Consider the following 19,998-nt stretch of genomic DNA (forward strand, 5'->3'; position numbering starts at 1 on the left):
GTACCCCCTAGCACCCAACAGAACGCGTGCCCCTGCTTCTGAGGCCAGAGATCGCATTTTCCCTCTTCATTTCTTCTAAGAATTGTCACCCCCCATCCCTACCCTTCTGCCTGGTGCCTTCCTCCGCTGTCAGGAGACCCCGGGAGAGCAGGGATGCTCTGAGGCTCGCTGCGTGGAGGCCGCTGATGCACATGCGCAGAAAGGAGCCCTCCCCTCACCCGCACCAGCCTCCCACTGCCCCCAGGGCTGAGTTCTCCGCCCCAAGTTCAGAAGGAACAGAGCCTGCTGCCTTTGTGGTCCTAACTGACCACCAGTGTGCAGTCTGTCTGTCTGTCTCTTTCACACACACACACACACACACACGGATTCCAGTGAGTGAGCCACCGTGGCAGCGTTTGTACTAGGCTGCCCCCACCTGCTACCCCTTAGATGGTCACCACCCCGTCCTGTCTTCCCTGAGCACAGCTGAACCGGCAAGGCCGGTGTGTGGCATCCACCAGCTTGAGGCCAGGGCTGGAGGACAGACTCACAGAAGAGCACCTGGGCACCCAGGGGCTGTGGGCTCAGCAGTGCGAGCGGACGGCAGGTCGGACAGTCTCCATGGTCACTCCCGGGGCCACACAGGCCGAGAGGCTGGCCCTTGGAGGGATGCCTGTGTCCTGGGCTTGGTCTGAGCCCCTGCCCGCTCCCCCTCCTCCTGCCTTTCTCTCTAACCAGCTTCTCTTGGCCAGATGCGCCATTTACTGAGCTGCCTCTGTGCCAGGCCCGCACACACCACCCTACTGAGTCCTCCTGTCCCATTCTGGACGTGAGAGAATCAGACACTCTGGGCATCCGTCAATGCTCTGGCCCTCCACCTCACTCAGACTATCCTCCTTCCTACCCTCTCTGTACCCCCAGAATACTCATTTCTTTTTTTTTTTTTAAGATTTTATTTATTTATTTGACAGAGAGAGACACAGCGAGAGAGGGAACACAAGCAGGGGGAGTGGGAGAGGGAGAAGCAGGCTTCCGGCCAAGCAGGGAGTCCGATGCGGGGCTCGGTGTGGGACTCGATCCCAGGACCCTGGGATCATGACCTGAGCCGAAGGCAGACGCTTAATGACTGAGCCACCCAGGCGCCCCCCCAGAATACTCATTTCTAACGGCTGCCCTGCCTTTGGCCATGCCGCTGCTTATTGTGGGGCTTCCACCCTCCAGTCTCTGCACCAAACCTGTCTGACGTGTCCACCAAAGTCTTCCTGAACTATCCCTACCCCCTCTTCCAGGAAGCCCTCCCGTGAAGTGCATCTCTCCCCGGTTGTTCCTGTGCTTGCTCTGTGTCTCCTCCTCCTGATGTGAGCCTCTAGCTCAGGGTGGGCTCTCAAACAACAGGGGACCCTCTTGTTCTTTGGTGTGTCCCCCCACAGGATGCTCAAAACATTTGCTAACCAGACCCCACACGGACCCCTAGTCGCTCACATCCCCTGAGCCCTTGTTCCCACCGTAGATTCTGAGCTCCACCGGGGCCAGGAGGAGTCCCTTAAACACACACTCAAAGGTCCCTGGTACCCCGTCCAGCGCTCCAGGCCCGCACTCAGACCACAGATGTGGAATTCAGGGGAGGGTGTCTCCCGGTTCCTGCTCCCCGCTGCATGTTTGTCGGTGCGCATACAGGTACTCTGGCGACAGGAGACACAGAAACGACAAGCTAGACAGATAGTTCCTCTGCCTCTGTGTGCGGATTTATGACTCAATGGCAGACCGAGTGCGACGCTGTCGGCGCCACTTAGTAACACTGAGCGATTCCGGCCCTGCCCAGTGTCCCACCCCTGTCCCCCCTTTGTCTACGTGTGAAAGGGGTTCTGGGCAGGGTTGGTGGGAAATGTCACTGGAGGGAGATTTGGAGCTGGGCTGACAAAGGTGCAAGATCCTTCTCAGAGCCTGGGGTCTTCAGACAGCAGGGCACTGTGGTCCCCAAGCAGGGGCCGGGGAGGAGGTGTGGTGGCGGCTTGGGGTTCCCTCCGCACTGCTGCCCTGGTTTTGCTGGGAACGAGGCAGGAATAGTCAGGCAAGATAGAGGTGGGCAGAAGATACCAGAGGAAAGGAGTGGGCCCATTCTTGGCTCCCTCTAGAGGATCCTGTCTCTCAATCCACATCCCAACCCCCCAGTTCCTTATGGGAGGGGGTGAGGCCGCCCCTGGTGTCTTTCTCTCCAGTTTGCTGGGCCCCCAGTAGCCTCGCCATTAATGCTGCTGCCAGGCTGTGAAATGCGGGGCCCGTGCGCCCCTGAGAAGCCGAGCACCCCCCGAGGAAGGAGCGCTGTCCCTAAAGCTGAGGGGGTGCTGTGCCTGGGGTTGGAGCCGGCTCTGCCACTTCCCAGCTGGGTAACCTTGGGCAAGTCACACAGCCCTGCCAGGCTTGGTCCTCCTCTGGACCATGATGGAAAATAAAGGAGGAGATGCTATGTGGTGAGGGTCCCGCCCCCCAATAAAACTCACTGAGTGAGACCTGCTGCTTTTACTGGGGGGGCCCTCCCCTCGCCTCGGCCACCCTGGACGCTGGCCCCAACCATGGAGCCTCCTCTGTGGGGCCTCCCCGATAAGCCAGCCACAGTCTGCTCTCTTGCAGCTAAGGCAAGGCTTCTCACACAGGCCGTGGGGAAGGACCACATGGATTTTTCCAGTCCATGGCAGACTGGCACCTGGCCCTACTGCACGCAGCCTATACCACATGCCTGCCCTGGAGAGGTGGACGGCGTCGGAGTTGGTCTAACCCTGGTCACTGAGAACCATCCCTTGACAACCCGGGAGGATGTCCGAGCAAGGACAATTCACATCAGTGTTTCCAAACGCTTACTCTCAGTGACAAACGGTTTGCAGCCCAGCACCCATCCCGACTACCCTTCGAGTACCGCTGGTCTAAAACCCTCCTTTGGAGCCAGAACTGAAGGCCCAGAATCCCTGGTTCACTTTTCACGGGAGCCCGGCTGCCGGCCATGCTCTGCACTGTGCGCCTCCTGACTCGGGATGGAGAGGCTCTTTCTGGCAGGGGAGCCTGGGCCCTGATGCGGGAAGAGCTCATGGCCACGAGGGTGGGAACCTTTGCTTTCCTCGGAGCCCTTACCTCTGGCAATTCTGCGTGGACCCCCTCCCCTCTTGGTTCTTACTCATCGCCTGCACCTTGTCACTGAGGTGGGGTGGGGAGGTTCGTGCCCTTCTGTGGTCGCCGGGCTCTGGTGAGACAAGAGAAGCCCTTCCTCTGCGGTGGACTCACCCCAAAGCTCACGGAAATCAGCCCCATGCGGGTTCTAGCCCGTGGCCCCGGGCTTGCCCAAGATAAGGGAGCCCAACTTCTCCAGTGCTCCAGGGCCCGACTCTGCCTCCCGCCTTCCGCCTCCCGCCTCCACGGTGCTGGCCCTGGGCACAGGCTGCCCCAGGGCCTCGTCCGGGTGAGCCCAGCTTGCTGGCTTTGGGGAAGAGGCTGCCACGCGTGCCTTCCCCGTGCTGCTCGTTTCCCTGCATAGGCTGCACCCACAGGCAGGCACCTTCCTGCTTCATCCCTGCATCTCCTGCCTCATCCCTGCATCTCCTGGGCATATTCCCGCAGTTCCCCTGCTTTCAGCCAGAGGCTAGGAGGTGGGTGAGTGACTGGGCCAAGGTCCCACGGGGCGTTTGCTGGAGGGAGTGAGATCAGGGCCTCTTTGTGTCCTACAGACCTGTCTCCCTTGTTCCCCCATTCTTTCCAGGGTCCCCCACCTGCTGGTCCCTCTCCCAGTTTCCATGATGGGCCGGCAGGTGCGTGTCTTCAGATCTGGGAGGAAGCTACAAAACGCTCCAGTGCAGTTTCCGAGTCTCGGCACGACTGACATTTGGGGCCAGGTCATTCTTTGCTGCGGGGGCTGTCCTGTGCATGTGAGGCTGGAGGGCAGCAACCCTGGCCTCCAGCCGCTAAATGCCAGTAGCTCTCCTCCAGCTGTGGCGACATGACATGTTTCATGGGGGACAAAATTGCCCCCAGTTGAGAACCGCTGGGTTAGTTCAGGTACCCTCAGTTCTGGGGGCCCTGCAGAGTCACCTGGAGAGCATTAAAAACTAGAGTTTTCCCGCAGGCTGGCTGAACCTGAATCTCTGGGGCGAAGCCCGAGAAACAGAATTTTCTATCTCCCAGATGCCCAGGACTGCCTGGAAACTTCTGATTTCACCTAATTCACTTCTTTTGCAGGCAAAGAAGCGGGCCATTGACTGTTGTAGGGACGATTGTATGGTTGTTCCTAATCTCTGCCCTAAATTACCCTGCTCAGTGGGGCTTGGTGGCCCAGAAGCCCCTTTAAACCAATGCCTCATGGCCTCGGAAGGCAGTTGCTTCTCCAGAAAAAAACAGCCTCAAAACCTTTAGCGGTCTTCTAATAGAACCTGATTTCCACACGCCAGATAATTTCACTCTGCCTTCCTGGCCCTCTCCACACCCCTTTTAAAACGCAGCTTCTTAAAGGACATCCCTTTTCTGCTGACGACGACATCCTGCTCACCTCACACCTGTCAGAGAGCGGCCAAGCCGGGGGCACAGTTGATAGTGACACGTGCATAGCTGGTGTCTTCTCATGCTGTCCCCAGCACCTCAGCTCTGTCACCCAGAGTAGCAGATGCCTCTCCCATGCCCTCAGCGATGGTTTCCCAGTGGCTGGGGGCCATTGCAGCTCCCGGGAGCAAGGGGCTGGATCAGAGTCTCAGCCCGGCTCCACTCCTCTCCAAGAACCAAACTCAGCCCTGCCTGAGTCCCCCGACAGTGTCCGACTGTTGTCTACCCCCCAGTTCCCACAGCCAGCTCTTGGGGAGCCAGGCCGTAGCCCAGAGCTAGACATCAAGAATCAAAGGAAACCTGTACCTCCTCTTTGGGAGGGTCCATGCTGAGGGGTGGGGAGGACAGGCAGGGAAACAGGCTATCCCACCCAGGGGTACAATCCCAGCACTGGAATACGGTTCCCATGCCAGGCCCCCCAGTTACTGTGGTAAGTGACCTTGAGCAGGTTACCCTCTGTGCATGCATCAGTCTGTCATCTGTGCAGTGGGAAGAGAGTAAAGGCTCAACTTCTTGGAGTCAAGCAGGATTAAATGAGAAAAATCAGAGTCTGGCACGGTGCAAGCCTTCAACACAAGCTGGAATTTAGAGAAAGGAAGGAAAGGAGGGAGGGAGGGAGGGAGGGAGGAAAAGCTGGAGAGGTTAAGACTAGGGGAGAGAGGAAGGTGGGTGGGAGGGAGGCAGGGAGGCTGAGAAGGCGTGAGCTATGAGGAAATAGTAATGAGTGAATCTGAGGGGGAGCCCTACGAAGAGGGGGAGAGAATGAATGCGTGAGAAGCAGAAAAAGGAGAGCAGAGCAGGCTGGGAGGTCAGCAGGGCTCTGGGCACTGCCTCCCCGCCGCCACCCTTCCCCGTGCCCGGCCAATCCCCACGGAGAGGCATACTCCACTTCCGCAGGAAGCTGCTGGCTCCTGGGAGCAGAGAGATGGTGGAAAGTGGGTGCACATGCCCTGGGTGGGCAGGGGACCCATCAGGAGGGGCTTCTGGAGAGAAAGACCAAGTCGGGAAGGAAGCCACTTGCACAGAGTCGAGTGAGAGTTCTCACCGCCACCTGTTACCTGCTTACCCTGTGTTCGGCCCCGTGTTGTTTTATTTTATTTTTACTTTTTTTATTTTTTTATTTTTATTTTTATTTATTTTTTTTTTTTAAAGATTTTTTATTTATTTATCTGAGAGAGAGAATGGGAGACAGAGAGCATGAGAGGGGGAGGATCAGAGGGAGAAGCAGACTCCCCGCTGAGCAGGGAGTCCGATGCGGGACTCGATCCCGGGACTCCAGGATCATGACCTGAGCCGAAGGCAGTTGCTTAACCAACTGAGCCACCCAGGCGCCCCATACTTTTTTTATTTTTTTAAATTTAATTTTATTTTATTCAAATTCACTTAATTAACGTATAGTGTATTATTAGTTTCAGAGGTAGAGTTCAGGGATTCATCAGGTATGTGGAACACCCAGTGCTCATCACATCCCATGCCCATGCTGTTTTCCATGCACCGTGTTGTTGACTCGCTTCAAGAGCTTCAGAGTGTAACTTTCATCCCTATTAGCCCCATTTACAGATGGGGAAACTGAGACTCAGAGAAGTTAAGCCACCCAAGGTCACACAGGTAGGAGGGGCAGATAGAAGATCTCAACGCGGATTTCTCAGGCCCCAGAGTCAGAGGTCTGATTTCCACTCTCCTGTGCATCCTGAAGGCAGAGCATATTCAGACCTGGAAAGGACTGTAGGGAACACACTGCCCTCCTCATTTTACAGGTGAGGAAACTGAGGCAGGAAAGGGCGCGGGGCAGTGACTTGTCCAGGGAGCAAGTTTGCCAGGGTCAGAACAGGACCTCAGCCCTGCACTTCCCACCCCCTAAGGCTTTTTCCTTCCACACAGCCCGCTAAGGAGCTAGGAACTCAGCCTCTGAGAGAGCACCTGGCGGCTGGAAGCATAGAGATGCAGGAAAACAGGGAATAGGCAGTGTCCTGGTGGGAATTACAAGGGGACCCCGTGGTCAAAGGAGGCAGAGAGTAGAAACCCACCTGTTCATTCATTCAGTCAATCATTTATTCATTCAGGCATCGTGGGGCCGACTCTGCGCCAGGCCCTACTGAGGGTCCAAAGGCAGCTGAACATAGAGCTCGCCCTCAGGGAGCTTAGAACCCAAGGGACAGTAGATCTGGGATCCTTGGAGGGGTCTGTGTAAATCCAGAGCTGGGGTCTTGCAGGTCCTCACTGCCCCTGGGCTGGGAGAAGCAGGTACCCACTGCCCTCAGCTGTGCTGAGGGTCCTCATTAGGGGAGCAGAGGAGTGACTAGCTCCCCAGACCCCCAGGAGAAGGGGCGGAGGCGAGGAACACCCCAGTGAGCCCTCCACCCGCCGATCTGTAGGCAGGAGACTTTCCTTTTATTTTTTCCTCTCTGCATAACAGCAATTTAAGTTAATTAAATGTAACAATAAATTATGTCTCATCTGCCTAGAATAATCTTTCACTGCTCCCCCACTCTGGGAGAAAAGCACAGGCTCTTTGCCTGGAGGTGGGGACAGGCTGTGGCTGTCCTAGAAAGAGGCTGTCGGGGGAGGACCTGGCCTGGGCAGGATGGGGAAGGGGGGCCACTCAAGACGCAAAGGCCCTGGGCGGTCAAGAGGGCCAAGAAAGGACACACGACTTCGCCGTCCTTTGTTCCAAGTCTACTTTACCCTGGCGAGTCTACAGAGCACCTCCACGTGGATCAGAAAACACACCATGGAGGGTCTCAGTCCTGCTGGGACACAGCCCGCAGCCCTAGCCCCCAGTGACCACTCCGCTTGGCACCTCTGTGTACCACCATGGCATGGGGGCCCTGCCTGTCCCCCCACCATCACTCCATGTCTATAGATATATGCCCTGTAGGCACAGACAGGTTTCTAAAGAGTTTGGCTGGGCATATGTCTTATTTCTACAAACCAGATCCTAGGATTTTAAAAAAATATTTATTTATTTATTTATTTATTTATTTATTTATTTATGGGGGGAGCACTTGTGAGTGGGGGGAGGGGCAGAGGGAGAGAATCTCCAGCAGACTCCCTGCTGAGCACGGAGCCCAACATGAGGCTTGATCTCACGACACTGAGATTGTGACCTGCGCCAAAATCATGAGCTGGATGCTCAACCGACTGAGCCACCCAGGCACACCCAGATCCTAGTTTTTAAATGCAACAGGGGAGTTAGCTTTTAAAGAAATCCTGATTTATGACCCCTCCTCTTTTTCATATTTAGATTTTCTTCTCTTGGCTTTGCTCAAAACAGGCTACACCTTGCAAACCATATATCTGATAAGGGGTTAATATTTAAAATATATAAGGAACATGGGCGCCTGGGTGGCTCAGTTGGTTAAGCAACTGCCTTCGGCTCAGGTCATGATCCTGGAGTCCCTGGATCGAGTCCCGCATCGGCCTCCCTGCTCGGCAGGGAGTCTGCTTCTCCCTCTGACCCTCCCCCTTCTCATGTACTCGCTCTCTCTCATTCTCTCTCTCTCAAATAAATAAATAAAATCTTTAAAAAAAATAAAATAAAATAAAATATATAAGGAACAAATACAACTCAATAGCAAAAAACCTCCAAACAATCCAATTAAAAATGGAGAAAGGACCCGAATAGGCATTTTTCCAAAGAAGATATTCAGATGGCCAACAGGTACATCCGAAAAGTGCTCACTCATCATCAGGGAAAAGCAAATCAAAACCACAATGAAATATCACCTATTAGAATGGCTAGGATCAAAAAGACAGGAAAGGGGCACCTGGGTGGCTCAGTCAGTTAAGCATTCAACTCTTGATCTCAGCTCAGGTCTTGATCTCAGGGTTGTCAGTTCAAGACCTTCATTGGGCTTAAAAACAACAACAACAACAAAACCCAAAAGGCAAGAAATAACAAGCGCTGGTGAGTCTGGAGAAAAGGGAATCCCTGTACTCTGTTGGTGGGAATGTACATTGGTGCCGCTACTCTGGAAAACAGTATGGAGGTTCCGCAAATAATTAAACATAGAACTTTTATATGAGCTAGCAATTCCACTTTCTGGGTATATGTCTAAAGGAAATGAAATCACTATCTCGAAGAGGTATGTGCACCCCCATGTTCATGGCAGCGTCATTTATAAGAGTAGGGACATGGAAACAGCCCAGGGGTCCATCGAATGAATGGCTAAAGACATTATCATAGATAGATGTATGGATGACACTGCAGGAACCCTGCTCTAGTTCACCTCTCTCCATAACCAAGCAAGATTCTGAGGCCCAGAGTGACCAGGTTATGGTAGTGACTCCATGGACACCTGTGGAAAGTTTAAATTTCAGAAGTCATCTCTCTCTGTGTTTTCCCCAAGTGGCTCACATCCGTCCCGTGCGAGTAGGAGGGACCTGATCGCCCAGAGGGCCCAGGTGACTTGCCCAAAGTCACAAAATCAGTGGCAGGACTGGGCTCAGAACTCAGCAGAAGCAGGAGGGATCTTGCTGAGGGATCACACTGAATGTGGCTGTGGTTGTGTCCCTGGCCCCTGCAAGAGATTTTCCTGGGGCCTGGGGTGGGGGTGCGGTTGGGGGAGTTTCTCCCAAGCCCAGCATCAGAGGTAGTCATGCCAGGGGAGGGAAGGCAGGCCCTTCTCCTTGCTCATCATGAACTTTCGGGGGACAGGGGCAGCCCCCGGTGCTTCCAGGCCATCCCTCTTCTCCCTCCAGTGGCCCTTCAGGACCTTCCCTAAAAAGTTAATTACCCAATCATCCCATCAAAGGAAATTGCACTTTTGTGCCTTAAGGAACGGACTGAGCTTCAGCAGCCTAGTTATTTATGGCCTCTAATAAGCATTTTCTGGGTGTGATTAACCTTTACGCCAGAGTCACACTGGGAATCGGGATGGCAGTTTCAATTCCAGCCATCACACTGGCCTGTGGGGGGAGGTGCGGGGGGGTGGGCAGCAGCTGTCAGACTCCGACCCCCACCCTCCCTCTCTGAGGGCCCCTGCACCCTTCTCTCTCCTCTACCCATCCCTTTTTTCCCTGCCCTGATCTGGGCTATCCCCTTCCTCCAGCCTCCATCTGCTTGGAAGTTCTGGCTCCTAGTCCCCACCCAGCTGCTAAAAACAGCTCTGTGACCTTGGGCACCTCAACTAAAACTCCTGTAAAATGGGGAGCGTGAGACCTGTCCCATCTGCTTTCCGCAGAGCAGTCCCTGTCCCTGTCAGGGGGGTCCTTGGACAGTCATTTTCTGTGATGCTGGAATCGAGCGGCAGCACACCCTTGGCCTTCTCAGGTTTGGCGTTCAAGGTTTGGCTCTGTGGTGAGTGGAGAGATTTGTCACTGAGGTGCAGGTTTTATTTTGGGCCCTGGGGCCGCTGGGCTGGCTCACCCAAGTGAGGCATCACCTAGTGAGTGAGCCTAGCGCTCCGCCAGCTTCCGCTTCCTAGGGCCATTTTGGTTTTTCTCTACCAACTGTTGGGAAATGGTAAACCTCACACAGTCCTGAAAACTTGGTTTGTCAGAAATAGCCCTGAAAGGAGAGCCAGCATCCCGAGGTAATGACCACGGGGAGGAGCCAGCGGAACAGCCCAAGGAAATGCTGGTTCCTAGGCCCAAACCACTTCGGGTTTGCTTTGAGAGAGGATGACATGTCCGATGTGGTGGAGGCCCAGGCCTCTGATGTGACCCCACCCACCGGAAGCTCTGGCCATCTATTTTGGCTGCTAGACCTCCCTGAGCTGTGGAGGAAGCTTTGCGTCCTCCCCCGGAAAATGGCTGTCATTACACACAACACGCTGCATGTCCATACAGGCTTTTGCGTGTTTGTGGACCCCAGATCAAGAACTGTCAGCCTTAGAAGGAAACAAACAATATCCTGGAAATTCTGGGGGCCTGTTCCCACAGTGCAGTAGTCACCTGTTGTTGGGGCTACAAATCTAGCGAACGTTGAAGAGATCAGTGTACGGTGGAGAGGAAATACACAGGAAAATTCCAGACTTTTCCTGGAAGTGTGATTCAGGAATAAGCCAGAAGCCTTTACAAATCCTTCCACAGAGCAAGAGGTGGTACAAGCACTGATTCTATACAGAACTGAGCTTTCCTGAGAGGACAGGTTGGTTCGGGAATTTGAAGAAGCATTTTTCTTTGCACAATGCAAACCGTGTTGCTAGAGAATGACTTTGTGAACCGTCACATCCGAGATGTAAGGGTCAGGGTTACAGGCAGCCAGCCAAGGACAGGCTTTCCCTTTGCCCTTTGCATGGCATTTGGTCTGGTTTCACGATGAATCTGGATTTGCTCTGCTCCCCTGTGAACCCTAGGACATCAGGGTGAGAAGCTAAGATCTTCTGGCCCGTGTCTTTGCCATTAATCAGAACTGAGGGGAGTCGGTGCTTTGTACTGAGGTGATTTCACGCTCCGTTTGTGAGCATCGTGAGCACCTGGGTCTGGTGCCATGTGCACAGGAGCCTGGGTCCATTGGCAGGGTGACTGAGTTGCTTTGCTTTGGAGTGTTGGGGAAGGGGCTGCCAAGGGGAGGGCTCGGGAACTGGCTTTCGAGGACTGCAGGGCTCACTGGGTGTGGTGGTGGGTCAGGAGGGGGGGTGCAGGGGGGCAAAGAACCGCAAGGACAAAGGTGTGTGGACACCAGCAGGATCCGGTGGCTGGGCATTGATAAGTAATTCAGTGTGGATAGAACGCAGTGTGCTTTCAAGGGGGATTTGAAAGACCAAGGCACAAAGCACAAAGCAGGGTCTCAGGATTAGAAGGATAGTGGTGGAATGTCAGGCAGGGGGGCTGATATTTTCAAATAGAGCATTTCCAGTTCCTTTCACTGGCCTGTGACAATTGGCTCTGGGAGCCCTGCTTCCATTCTGTGTGTGTCTGTGTGTTGGGAGGTGGCAGAGGCAGCGATGGGGGGACAAGCTGGAGGCAGGGATTCCTAGCCTCCTTCTAGAAGGGGCTTCTGGCCGTCCCAGCAGAGTGGTCCCTCTCTGGGCATAGCACAGAGCTCTGTGCTGAGCTGAGCAATGCAGGTTTGTCGGCAAGGATGCTACCCTTTGCTTAACTAGCAAGAGCTGCTGGCTGGTCTAGTGACCTCCTCCTCTCTCTCCTGCGTTTTCATTTGGAAAATGAGGGTAAAGATAGTTCTCCATCTCTCTGGGGACTGTGAAGTTTAATTGCTGGTTAATAAAGTGTTGGAAGTTCCTTGGGGCCAGAGAGATGAATGGGTTTGTTCTAATCACTTCCAAGTCCCAGGAGCGAGTTAGCCAAGTGTCCCAAGTGCTGGGCAGAGAGTGGGGGTGCAGGGCTGGGGATATGTTTCTTGGACTGGGGTTTGGCCCAGTCAGAGCAGGAAGACTCCTAGGATGTGACAGGAGTGTGCCATCAAGTGAACAGAATAAACAAAACCCACAAAGGACTCAGGCAAATGCTGCGGGGACATGTGCGTGAATCATTAGGGTCAACAGGGGTTTCCTGCAGGAGGCTGAGGGCGGGAGGGACTCTGACCAGAAGTGGGGAGCATTTGATTCCACCTTGGAAAAGAAGGCGGGAGAGAGGGGAGTAGAGCCTGCCTCTGTCATGAGATAGGAGTGGGGTGGGGCAGCTCCTGGGGAAGGTGGGTGGCACTAAAGCGGGGGCAGGGTAGGAGAGGATATTCATGGCAGGTGAGCAAGGAAAGCTCACCTCTGGGAAAGGGCGGATCAGGTTGCTTCTAAGGACTGGAGGAAGGTCCTGCGGTCTGGAAAGGGTAAGTGGGGAGGAGTCCAAGTGAGGGGAGGACATACTGACATTGGGAGCAGTGGGATGGGGGTGTCCAGCTTGGGGAAAGCAGGGCAGGGCTGGGACTAGCGTGAGGTGAGTGAGGCCTTCTCCTCAAGCACAAAATTTAAGGGTGTCCAAAATCTCATAATGAAGATAAACAATATTTTAATATCATTACTGATTTTTCCTGTTACCCCAAGCTCCAATAGGCCTAGCACTATTACAGAGCCTGTCTTTTTAAAAAAGTTTTTGATATTTTGTTCATTGTGGATTTTTTTGCATTCAGTTTTAAAAAAATACTGCATTAAAATATTATGTGTCTTTTTGGCACCCCTTGAAATTTTGGACCCGAGGTGAGTGCCTCACTTTCCTCACCCTAGTCCCAGAGGGCTGTGCACGAAGGCTGTGTGCTGCTAGACTGGCCCTAGCCTAAAATAGAGACCTGCTCGCCATGGGACAAGCCCCTAGCTCTCTCCGCATCTCAGTTGCCCGCTGGGAAGTGGCTAAGACAGCTTCTAAATCTACCTCTCTGTTTCTGAAGATCTGTAGTGAAGTTTGCAGACTGTGTGGAAATGGACTGGGGCTGAGGTACCATCGCCAGGTGGTCCAGGGGAGGGTCCCAGGGAGGAGACCCCAGGAAGAAAGAGCAGGGAGCAGGGGTGGTGAGGTGGAGAACAACCTTCTGTGAGGCTCCCCTGCCTTGGGAGCCCGGTCAGGCAGACAGAGCTTTGCTGGTCATCGGCACCCATGTCCCCACAAATGGACATGCCCCCTCCGTACCCCAGCCCCCCACATGCTTCTTATCCCCTTGAACCTCAAATCCCAGGGGAGACCACTGCCTTGCTTCTAACCTATGACTAAATAAAAATCACCAAGTTCCAATCAATCAACATGACCTATCAAGTGCCCGTTGTAGACCTCAAACACAATGCGATTCATGAAGGTAGTCAGCACATTTGAACACCATGAACAAAACAAAATCCCTGTCCTTGTGGAGCACAGTGTGCTACCCGCGAAGGACGTCTCCAAACAGTGCACTGTGGGAGCCTGGGAGGGAGGGAGGACCGTTTCCACGTGAGGAAACAGGCCCAGAGAGGTCAAGTAACCTACCCCGGCAACACAGTGAAACCAGGGCTAGGTGCCAGGGCTCTTTTAACTCTAAATCCGTAGGCGGGGGTGGGGGGGGCGGGGAGTGTTGGCCCCAAGGAAGGGGCACGCAGTGATTGTGTGAGGGTGTTAGTTGAAGGGGCCCCTGCCACTCTCCTCCCACGTGGGCTGAAATTCTGGAGTCAGAGTGACATGGAGCCCCCGGGAGGGTAAGGGGCAGAAGTTCTCCCTGGAGTAGGGCAGGCGTCTTTCTGGACACATGTGCCCCTTCACCTCTGTGGGCCTCCGTTTCTCATCTGCAAACACGGACAGCCACCACAGCCCCCAGGGAGAAGGAAGAGCCATGGCAGCTGTAAAAGGGCTTGGTGAAGGATGAGGCAGAATTTGTAGTGGGTGAGGATGGGAGCCCTCTGAGTGCCTGCAGCTCTGGAGGGAGGCCAGCAGGTGCACTCTTGAAGGACACCTACGAGCCCACGAGCGCTCAGCGGGCAGGGTGTGTGTGTGTGTGTGTGTGTGTGTGTGTGTGTGTGTGTGTGTTGGGATATAGGTGAACCATCCTTGGGATCCCATGGGGATGGAGGTGGCTTTCCTCAGGCGCAGCCTCCATGAAGGCCCCAGCCCTCCGGGAGAAGGTTCACCATAGTCCCGGGAACCTAGGCTCCTGCTGTTGTTACCTGCCTCCCTTCCAAGCCCTTCTAGAGCAGGGCAGCTCCAGACCTTCCAGACAGAGGACATGGGGGAAGAGGGAGAGCAAGGTGGGGTGAAGGGAAGCGAGGGGAAGCAGGAAGCTCACAGCACAGTCTAACGGTGTCCCTCGCCTCCCTGTGCGCACAGGCCCTGCTCCTCCTGGGGCTGAACACCATCTCCGCCTCCTTCCAGGACCAGCACTGCGAGAGCCTGTCCCTGGCCGGCAATGTCTCTGGTGAGTCCCCCTCTCCCAATGGTGCAAGATTCCAGGTCTCCACGGCCCCCTCCCCCGGGGCTCCCGGGGCCTGCACACAGAGCCATGCCCCAAGGTAGGAAGAGCAGAGAGATTTCCTCTCTCCAGCCCCACGCAGCTCATCACATCTCCACAGAGTACTGTGCTCAGGAGGATCCTGAAGTTGGTGCAAGTGTGGTGGGAAGGAGAGCTGCCGTGAGGTCAGAGCATCAGCCATGGGGCCGACAATGGGGGAAGTCACCCCAGCCCCTGCTGTGAGAATCGACAGAGCAGAGGGCTGGGCTGCGACTCAGGCACCCGTGGGGAGGAAGGGCCACCGTCCTCTGCTGCTAAAAACGTCCAAAGCACAATGCTGTCGGGTGCTAACTACGTGTCAGGCACTCTTGGAGGTTTTGGAGATATAGTAACCCAATTTTCATTTATACCTAAGGAAACTGAGGCACAGAGAAAAAAACTAATAAGTCCCAGAGCCAAGATCTGAGCCGAGGCAGCCTGGCTCTACACCTCTTCAATAGAAAACACTGCATAACTACAAATATTACTAATAACTTGTACAAGCACACCATTTGCAAAGTACTTTTGTAGAATTATCTCATGTCTCACACGAGTTTTAAGACTCAGCATCCGTACAGGTGAGGAAGCTGAGGCATGGGAGGGTCAGGCCTTTGGCGTCCAAGGTCATGTTTGTTCTAACTTCGGGTGTGGTCCCTGAACCCTAGCCCTGGCCACTTGAAGCAGGGTTCCTGGGGAGGCAGCTGCCCAGCAAAGGTGGGAGGGCCCCTGTACCTGAAGGTCTTTGGGAGGCTTGCTGTTCTTGGGTGGTGACTCGGTTTCCTCTTCAGGTCTCCTTGATTCAATCCAACTCATGAATTGAGCACCTGTTGTGCACTGGGCCCCCTGGAAGGCATGAGGGGAACAAAGAGGGCTCACCGTCTGGTCTGGGAGTCAAGCCCACAAACACACGTACTACGAAGCCGAGCACAAGGCGCATGCTGGTGGAGAGGGGGCCACAGGCTGCCAGCAGGGAGGCAGAAGGCATGAGCTTCTGAGCCTGGGCCTGCGGGGGGAGGAGGCTTCCACACCTCCGAGCGGCTGCCGCCCGGCCTCCTAAACCTTCGCTGCGGGAGGAGCCTGGGGGAGAGGAAGAGCTCCGGACATGGAGAAGGCCAACTGGGTCCCATGTTCACGGTGGCGCTATTTTGTCCTTCTGCCCTTGGGGCCCCTCTAGCAGCCCCAGGGATGAGCAGGCCCTCAAGGGGGTCAAACCCTTGAGCCTCACTTTGCCCAAACTGTAAAGTTGGATGCGGCGGGGTTGGTACCTACCTCAAGGATCTGTAACAACTAAATGCACTAAGTTTTATGGCAATATGTTACAAACTATAGAGAGCCACACCACTAGTGAGCATTGTTTATGATTGTTGGTAACATCAGCAGGCTTTTGAAAGTGCGAACTGTATATAGCTGGAATGAGGAGAAGGCATTTGTTATGAATTGCTCACAACACTGGAGGTGGCAGGGAGGATAGAGCAGGGTGGTATGAATCCAGGAAGACTTCCTGAAGGAGTCACTTTCACAGCGAGTCTCTGAGAGACTCTGAGTATGAACCGGCAGTGAAGAGCCAGTGCTCTGAGCCAAAGCTAGAGTTAACCGAAGAAAAGCAGGGGGGTTTGGTGGAATGACAGGGGAGGAGTGAGGAGAGAAGAGCAGTAAGCCTGGGGAGGTTACTGGGAGCCTGGAGCATCTGGCTGCAAAGTTGGCTAAGCCAAGCCATGGGGAATAGGAAAATTCTTGAGCAAGAGTCTGGAGTTCTAGCAGACAGAGACAGGGAGGGAAGAGACCTGTCCAGGGCCTGAGTCTGAGATGAAAGGCCCTGCCCGCAGTCCCCCATGCACTGAGGCCAGGTCAGCCTCCATTCACTTGCTCCTTGTGCGTGGAGGAGTGATGTCTCTGAGCCATGCAGGTGTCACCTGTTCTTGGAGGCAACAGGCCATGATGAATGTCGTTCATTCCCCCACGATTTGTACTCCGTGCCCCTACCCTCAGCCCAGCCCAGCCTGGCGGGCTTCATGGCATACAATCCATCACCCTCCACAACAGCCTCTGAGAATGAGCTATTTGTCTTCCAATGCCAAGACCTACCCAGACCTATGGGCACTGGTAGAGACAGATGGTGAGGGTGGGGTGGAGGGACCGGGACAGATGGATGGGCGTCTGGCCGGGGTGGCTGGCACTGAGTTGGGGCCTTTGGGGGTCCTCTCACATGCCAGGAGCAGGGAGAGGGTGGATCCCTAGGGCCAAAGTTCCATCATGTGGCAGATCACAGACTTGGCAGCTCATAAAATCATGGCATTAATATGACAATACCAGAAAGTAATAGAATTATTGACTAATGACATCAGAGACAAATGAACTCATACTGTTGACAAGGACCCAGGGTCATTCGTTCCTATCCCTTGTCTTAAGGTCATGAATGTTAATAATAATAGCTAATACTTATTTAGTACCTATGTGTCGGACACCATTCTAAGTACTTGAATCTCATTCAATCATCATAACAATATTGTCAGGAAGTATTTTTATCCTCATTTTACAGAAGAGGAACCTAAGGCTCAGAGAGGTTAAGTAACTTTCCCAAGCACACACAGTTACTAAGCAGTAGCCCCAAGATTTGAATCAAATGGGCCACCACATATGTGGCTGCCCAGAGAGCCACAGTGCCCAAGGCCGGGTGTGGCCTGTCACCCCTGCAGTTCTCCACACCTATACAGGGTTTACACACAGCCCCCGATTTCCCTCAGGACCTACTATGCACCTGGCACTCTACTAGGTGCCAGGAATGCAAAAGCGGAGAGCTCGCAAACCCACAGGACAGGAGGCTCCCAGCCACTTGTCCTGATGAGTCACATACCGGCAAAGGTATCTTTCCAGTCTACCCAGCCAAAAAAGAGGCAGCTCAGCCACAAGGTGGCCAGGACAAGAGCAGGACTCTCTGCCTGCCCTCTGCCACCTTCTCCATGCTGGACGACCCAGGCAGAGCCCCTGCCCGTTCATCCCAACAGCTCCTTCCTCTGAATGGGCAAGCGTGTCTGTTTCAGAGGCTGCCCTTGGGCCACCTGGCTGCTCCCATTGTGGGCAGCCTTGGCTGAGTCCCTCTCTTGAGCTTAACCACACAAGTGCAGGGCTGCTGCGAAGTGCCCACCTACTCTCATTCATTCAGAAGCCTCTAATGAGACACCCAAAATACCTGGAGACAGGACCCAGATTCTGATTTCCTTCTGAAGTTACCTACTCCAGAAGGATCTGCTGAGCACTTTCGGACCCTGAGCCTGGCGAGAAACCAGCGCCCAATCGTGCACAAGCATTAAGTAGGCCACCTTCAAAGGGTTCTCATCGGGTTCATTAAAACAGGCTCCCCAGGTCCCTGACTCAGCAGGGGTTTTGTCAGAGGCAGGAGGGAGCTGTCCACCTCTTCCTCTCTCCTCTCTCCTCTTCCCTCCATTTGCACAGATTTGGGACTGTCTAACTGCAGTGCTCCCATGAGCATTGGAGTGTGCACGTGTGGGGTTAGAGGAAGATGCAGGACCAGTCTTACGCGTTACTTTAGCCCACTTGGTTCCACCCTCTTGCCTCCAGAAAAAAAAACGCTGAAGGGATCTAGCTGCCTCATGAATGAGGGGACAAGCCACCAAGTGATAGGAATGTTAAAACCTCAGACATGCCAAGTACAAACTAGCCTCAGGGCCTTTGTATGTGCTGTTCCCCCTGCCTAGAACACTCTTCCCCCAGATGTGCACATGGCTCCCTGTCGCACTTCCTTTAGGTCTCTGCTTAAATGTTAGCACCAAATTAAAATAGCAGTCCTGGCAGTCTTTATCTCCTTACCCTGCTTGCTTTTTCTTCATAGCATTTCTCACTGCTTAATAGCTATGTCTGTCTGTCTTTCTGTCTGTCTGTTTGCTGCACCCCTTACCTCCCACCCCCAACTAAGGGAAGGGCACTTACTTTATTCATTACTGTATTCCCAGCCCCTAGAACAGGGAACTGTGTCCCCAGCTCCTAGAAAATTTCTTAGGCGGTCAGTAACAACTTGTTGAATAAAGAGCAAAGTCATTATTCCTCCCCATCTATGACTTAATTGGCCAGGAGGGGCGACCTGGAACAGTTTGGTGTGGGGAGAAGTTGACTCATAATAAATAGTAGCTCCTGGGTGGTAAATCGGCCTGGCTATTTGCAAGGCTGGTTTACTCCCATCCAAACTGCTCCTCACCCCCAGAACTATGCTATCCAAGTGGGAAAATACCCCCAGGAGAGCAGGAGGGGTCAGCAATGGTTGGTTCTCCCTGCCTACACACCCTTCCCCTTTGGAGGCCCGGGCTCTGCGGGATCCCCAGGGACCGCGTGTACCCAGCGCGGTGAGCTGAAATCCCTGCGTGGGCAGTGAAGGGCTGTGGCCCGCGGAGGTAGGCACTTTGCGGAAGGTGCCTTCGAGGCGGTCGGGCCAAGAGGTCTGGTGGGCAGGGCCCACTGCCAGGTACGGGGCCTGAGGCCCTGTCCTGCAGCCTCCTCCCTTCCCTCGACCTCTGCGTCCCCGCCCCTCTTCTTCCAGCCTCCTTTCCTCTTCCAACTCCCTGCCTCTTGCTCAGCCAGTTCCCTACAGCCACAAGGCCAAGCCCCCTACTCTAAGGCTGATGTCTCCGAGCCCGAGCTTTGCCGCCGCTCCTGATTGGCCCTGTGCCTCTGACCACGCCCCACCTGACCACGCCCCTCCGTCGGACCCCGCCCACCCAGCTTCAGCCCGGCAGGCAGGCCGTGATGCTGATGGCTTCTATTCTTCATTCTTGAAGACTGTCCCTCCCTTTCTTCCCTTCTCGCACACAGACTTTCATTCCTTCCAGGATTTTCTGGGCTCTTAATGTAAAGGTCATGTCCATGGCAGTGTTAACCCGCTCTCTAGCCCCCCAAGCAGCCTTCTTTGAGCTGCGGGGGGGGCAGGAGGGAGAAGAGAGAGAGAGACTGCGGCAGCAGGGGCTAGAAACCAAACAGCAACCAAATGCTATGAGGGCCAGTGGCCCAGACTACGGACTTCTATGGTGCAGTGGGAAGACCCCTGGACAGGTGTCAAAAGCCAGTGTTCAAACCCCACTCTGCCTCTTGGTGTTTGTGTGACTCTGCATAAACAATTTGACTGCTCCGGCCTCAGTTTCCTTACCTGTAAATCAGAGAGAATTAGCACTCACCACAGAAGGTGGTATGAGACCCATAGTAGGTGCTAAGGGATCCTAATCCATACCGTACTAGGGGCAAATAATGTCTGTTCTGCCTACTTCCACCCCCATACCTCTCCACCAGCTGTGGGTGGGTCAGGGCTCTGGCCATTGGCTGGTACCTGGTCATCGAGGTCAGAAGGGCCATCTGCTTAGTAGCTGGTTTCTGTCTTGGCTCTAGTCCTGTCCTGGCTGTGGCTGGTGCCCAGTCCTGCCCAGCACTCTGTTCTTGCCAAAGGGGTTCTGGGGAAGTGTCCAGGGTAGGAGAGAGAGGGAGAGGGAAGGGAGGGCGGAGGGCAGCTCCTACGCCGAGAGAGCATGATAGAGAAGTTCCAGGTGCTGCCATACGTGATGTTCCATTTAGTCTTCCCCGTGCCCAACTCA

The 19,998-nt window shown here is 54.4% G+C and overlaps 1 protein-coding gene across 2 annotated transcripts in view; it reads left to right on the forward strand.

Annotated features, from left to right (window-relative positions):
* The window catches only part of CRHR1 (corticotropin releasing hormone receptor 1), a 52,059-nt gene that overhangs the window by 7,239 nt on the left and 24,822 nt on the right, over window positions 1-19,998 (forward strand). For both annotated transcript variants that reach the window (XM_036103120.2, XM_036103121.2), the window contains exon 2: window positions 14,245-14,332. In XM_036103120.2, coding sequence (XP_035959013.2) covers window positions 14,245-14,332 — 88 coding nt within the window. The remainder of the gene's footprint in view (window positions 1-14,244; window positions 14,333-19,998) is intronic.

The sequence above is a fragment of the Halichoerus grypus genome, chromosome 2 (assembly GCF_964656455.1).
Source record: "Halichoerus grypus chromosome 2, mHalGry1.hap1.1, whole genome shotgun sequence".
In the NCBI taxonomy this organism is placed as follows: Eukaryota; Metazoa; Chordata; class Mammalia; order Carnivora; family Phocidae; genus Halichoerus; species Halichoerus grypus.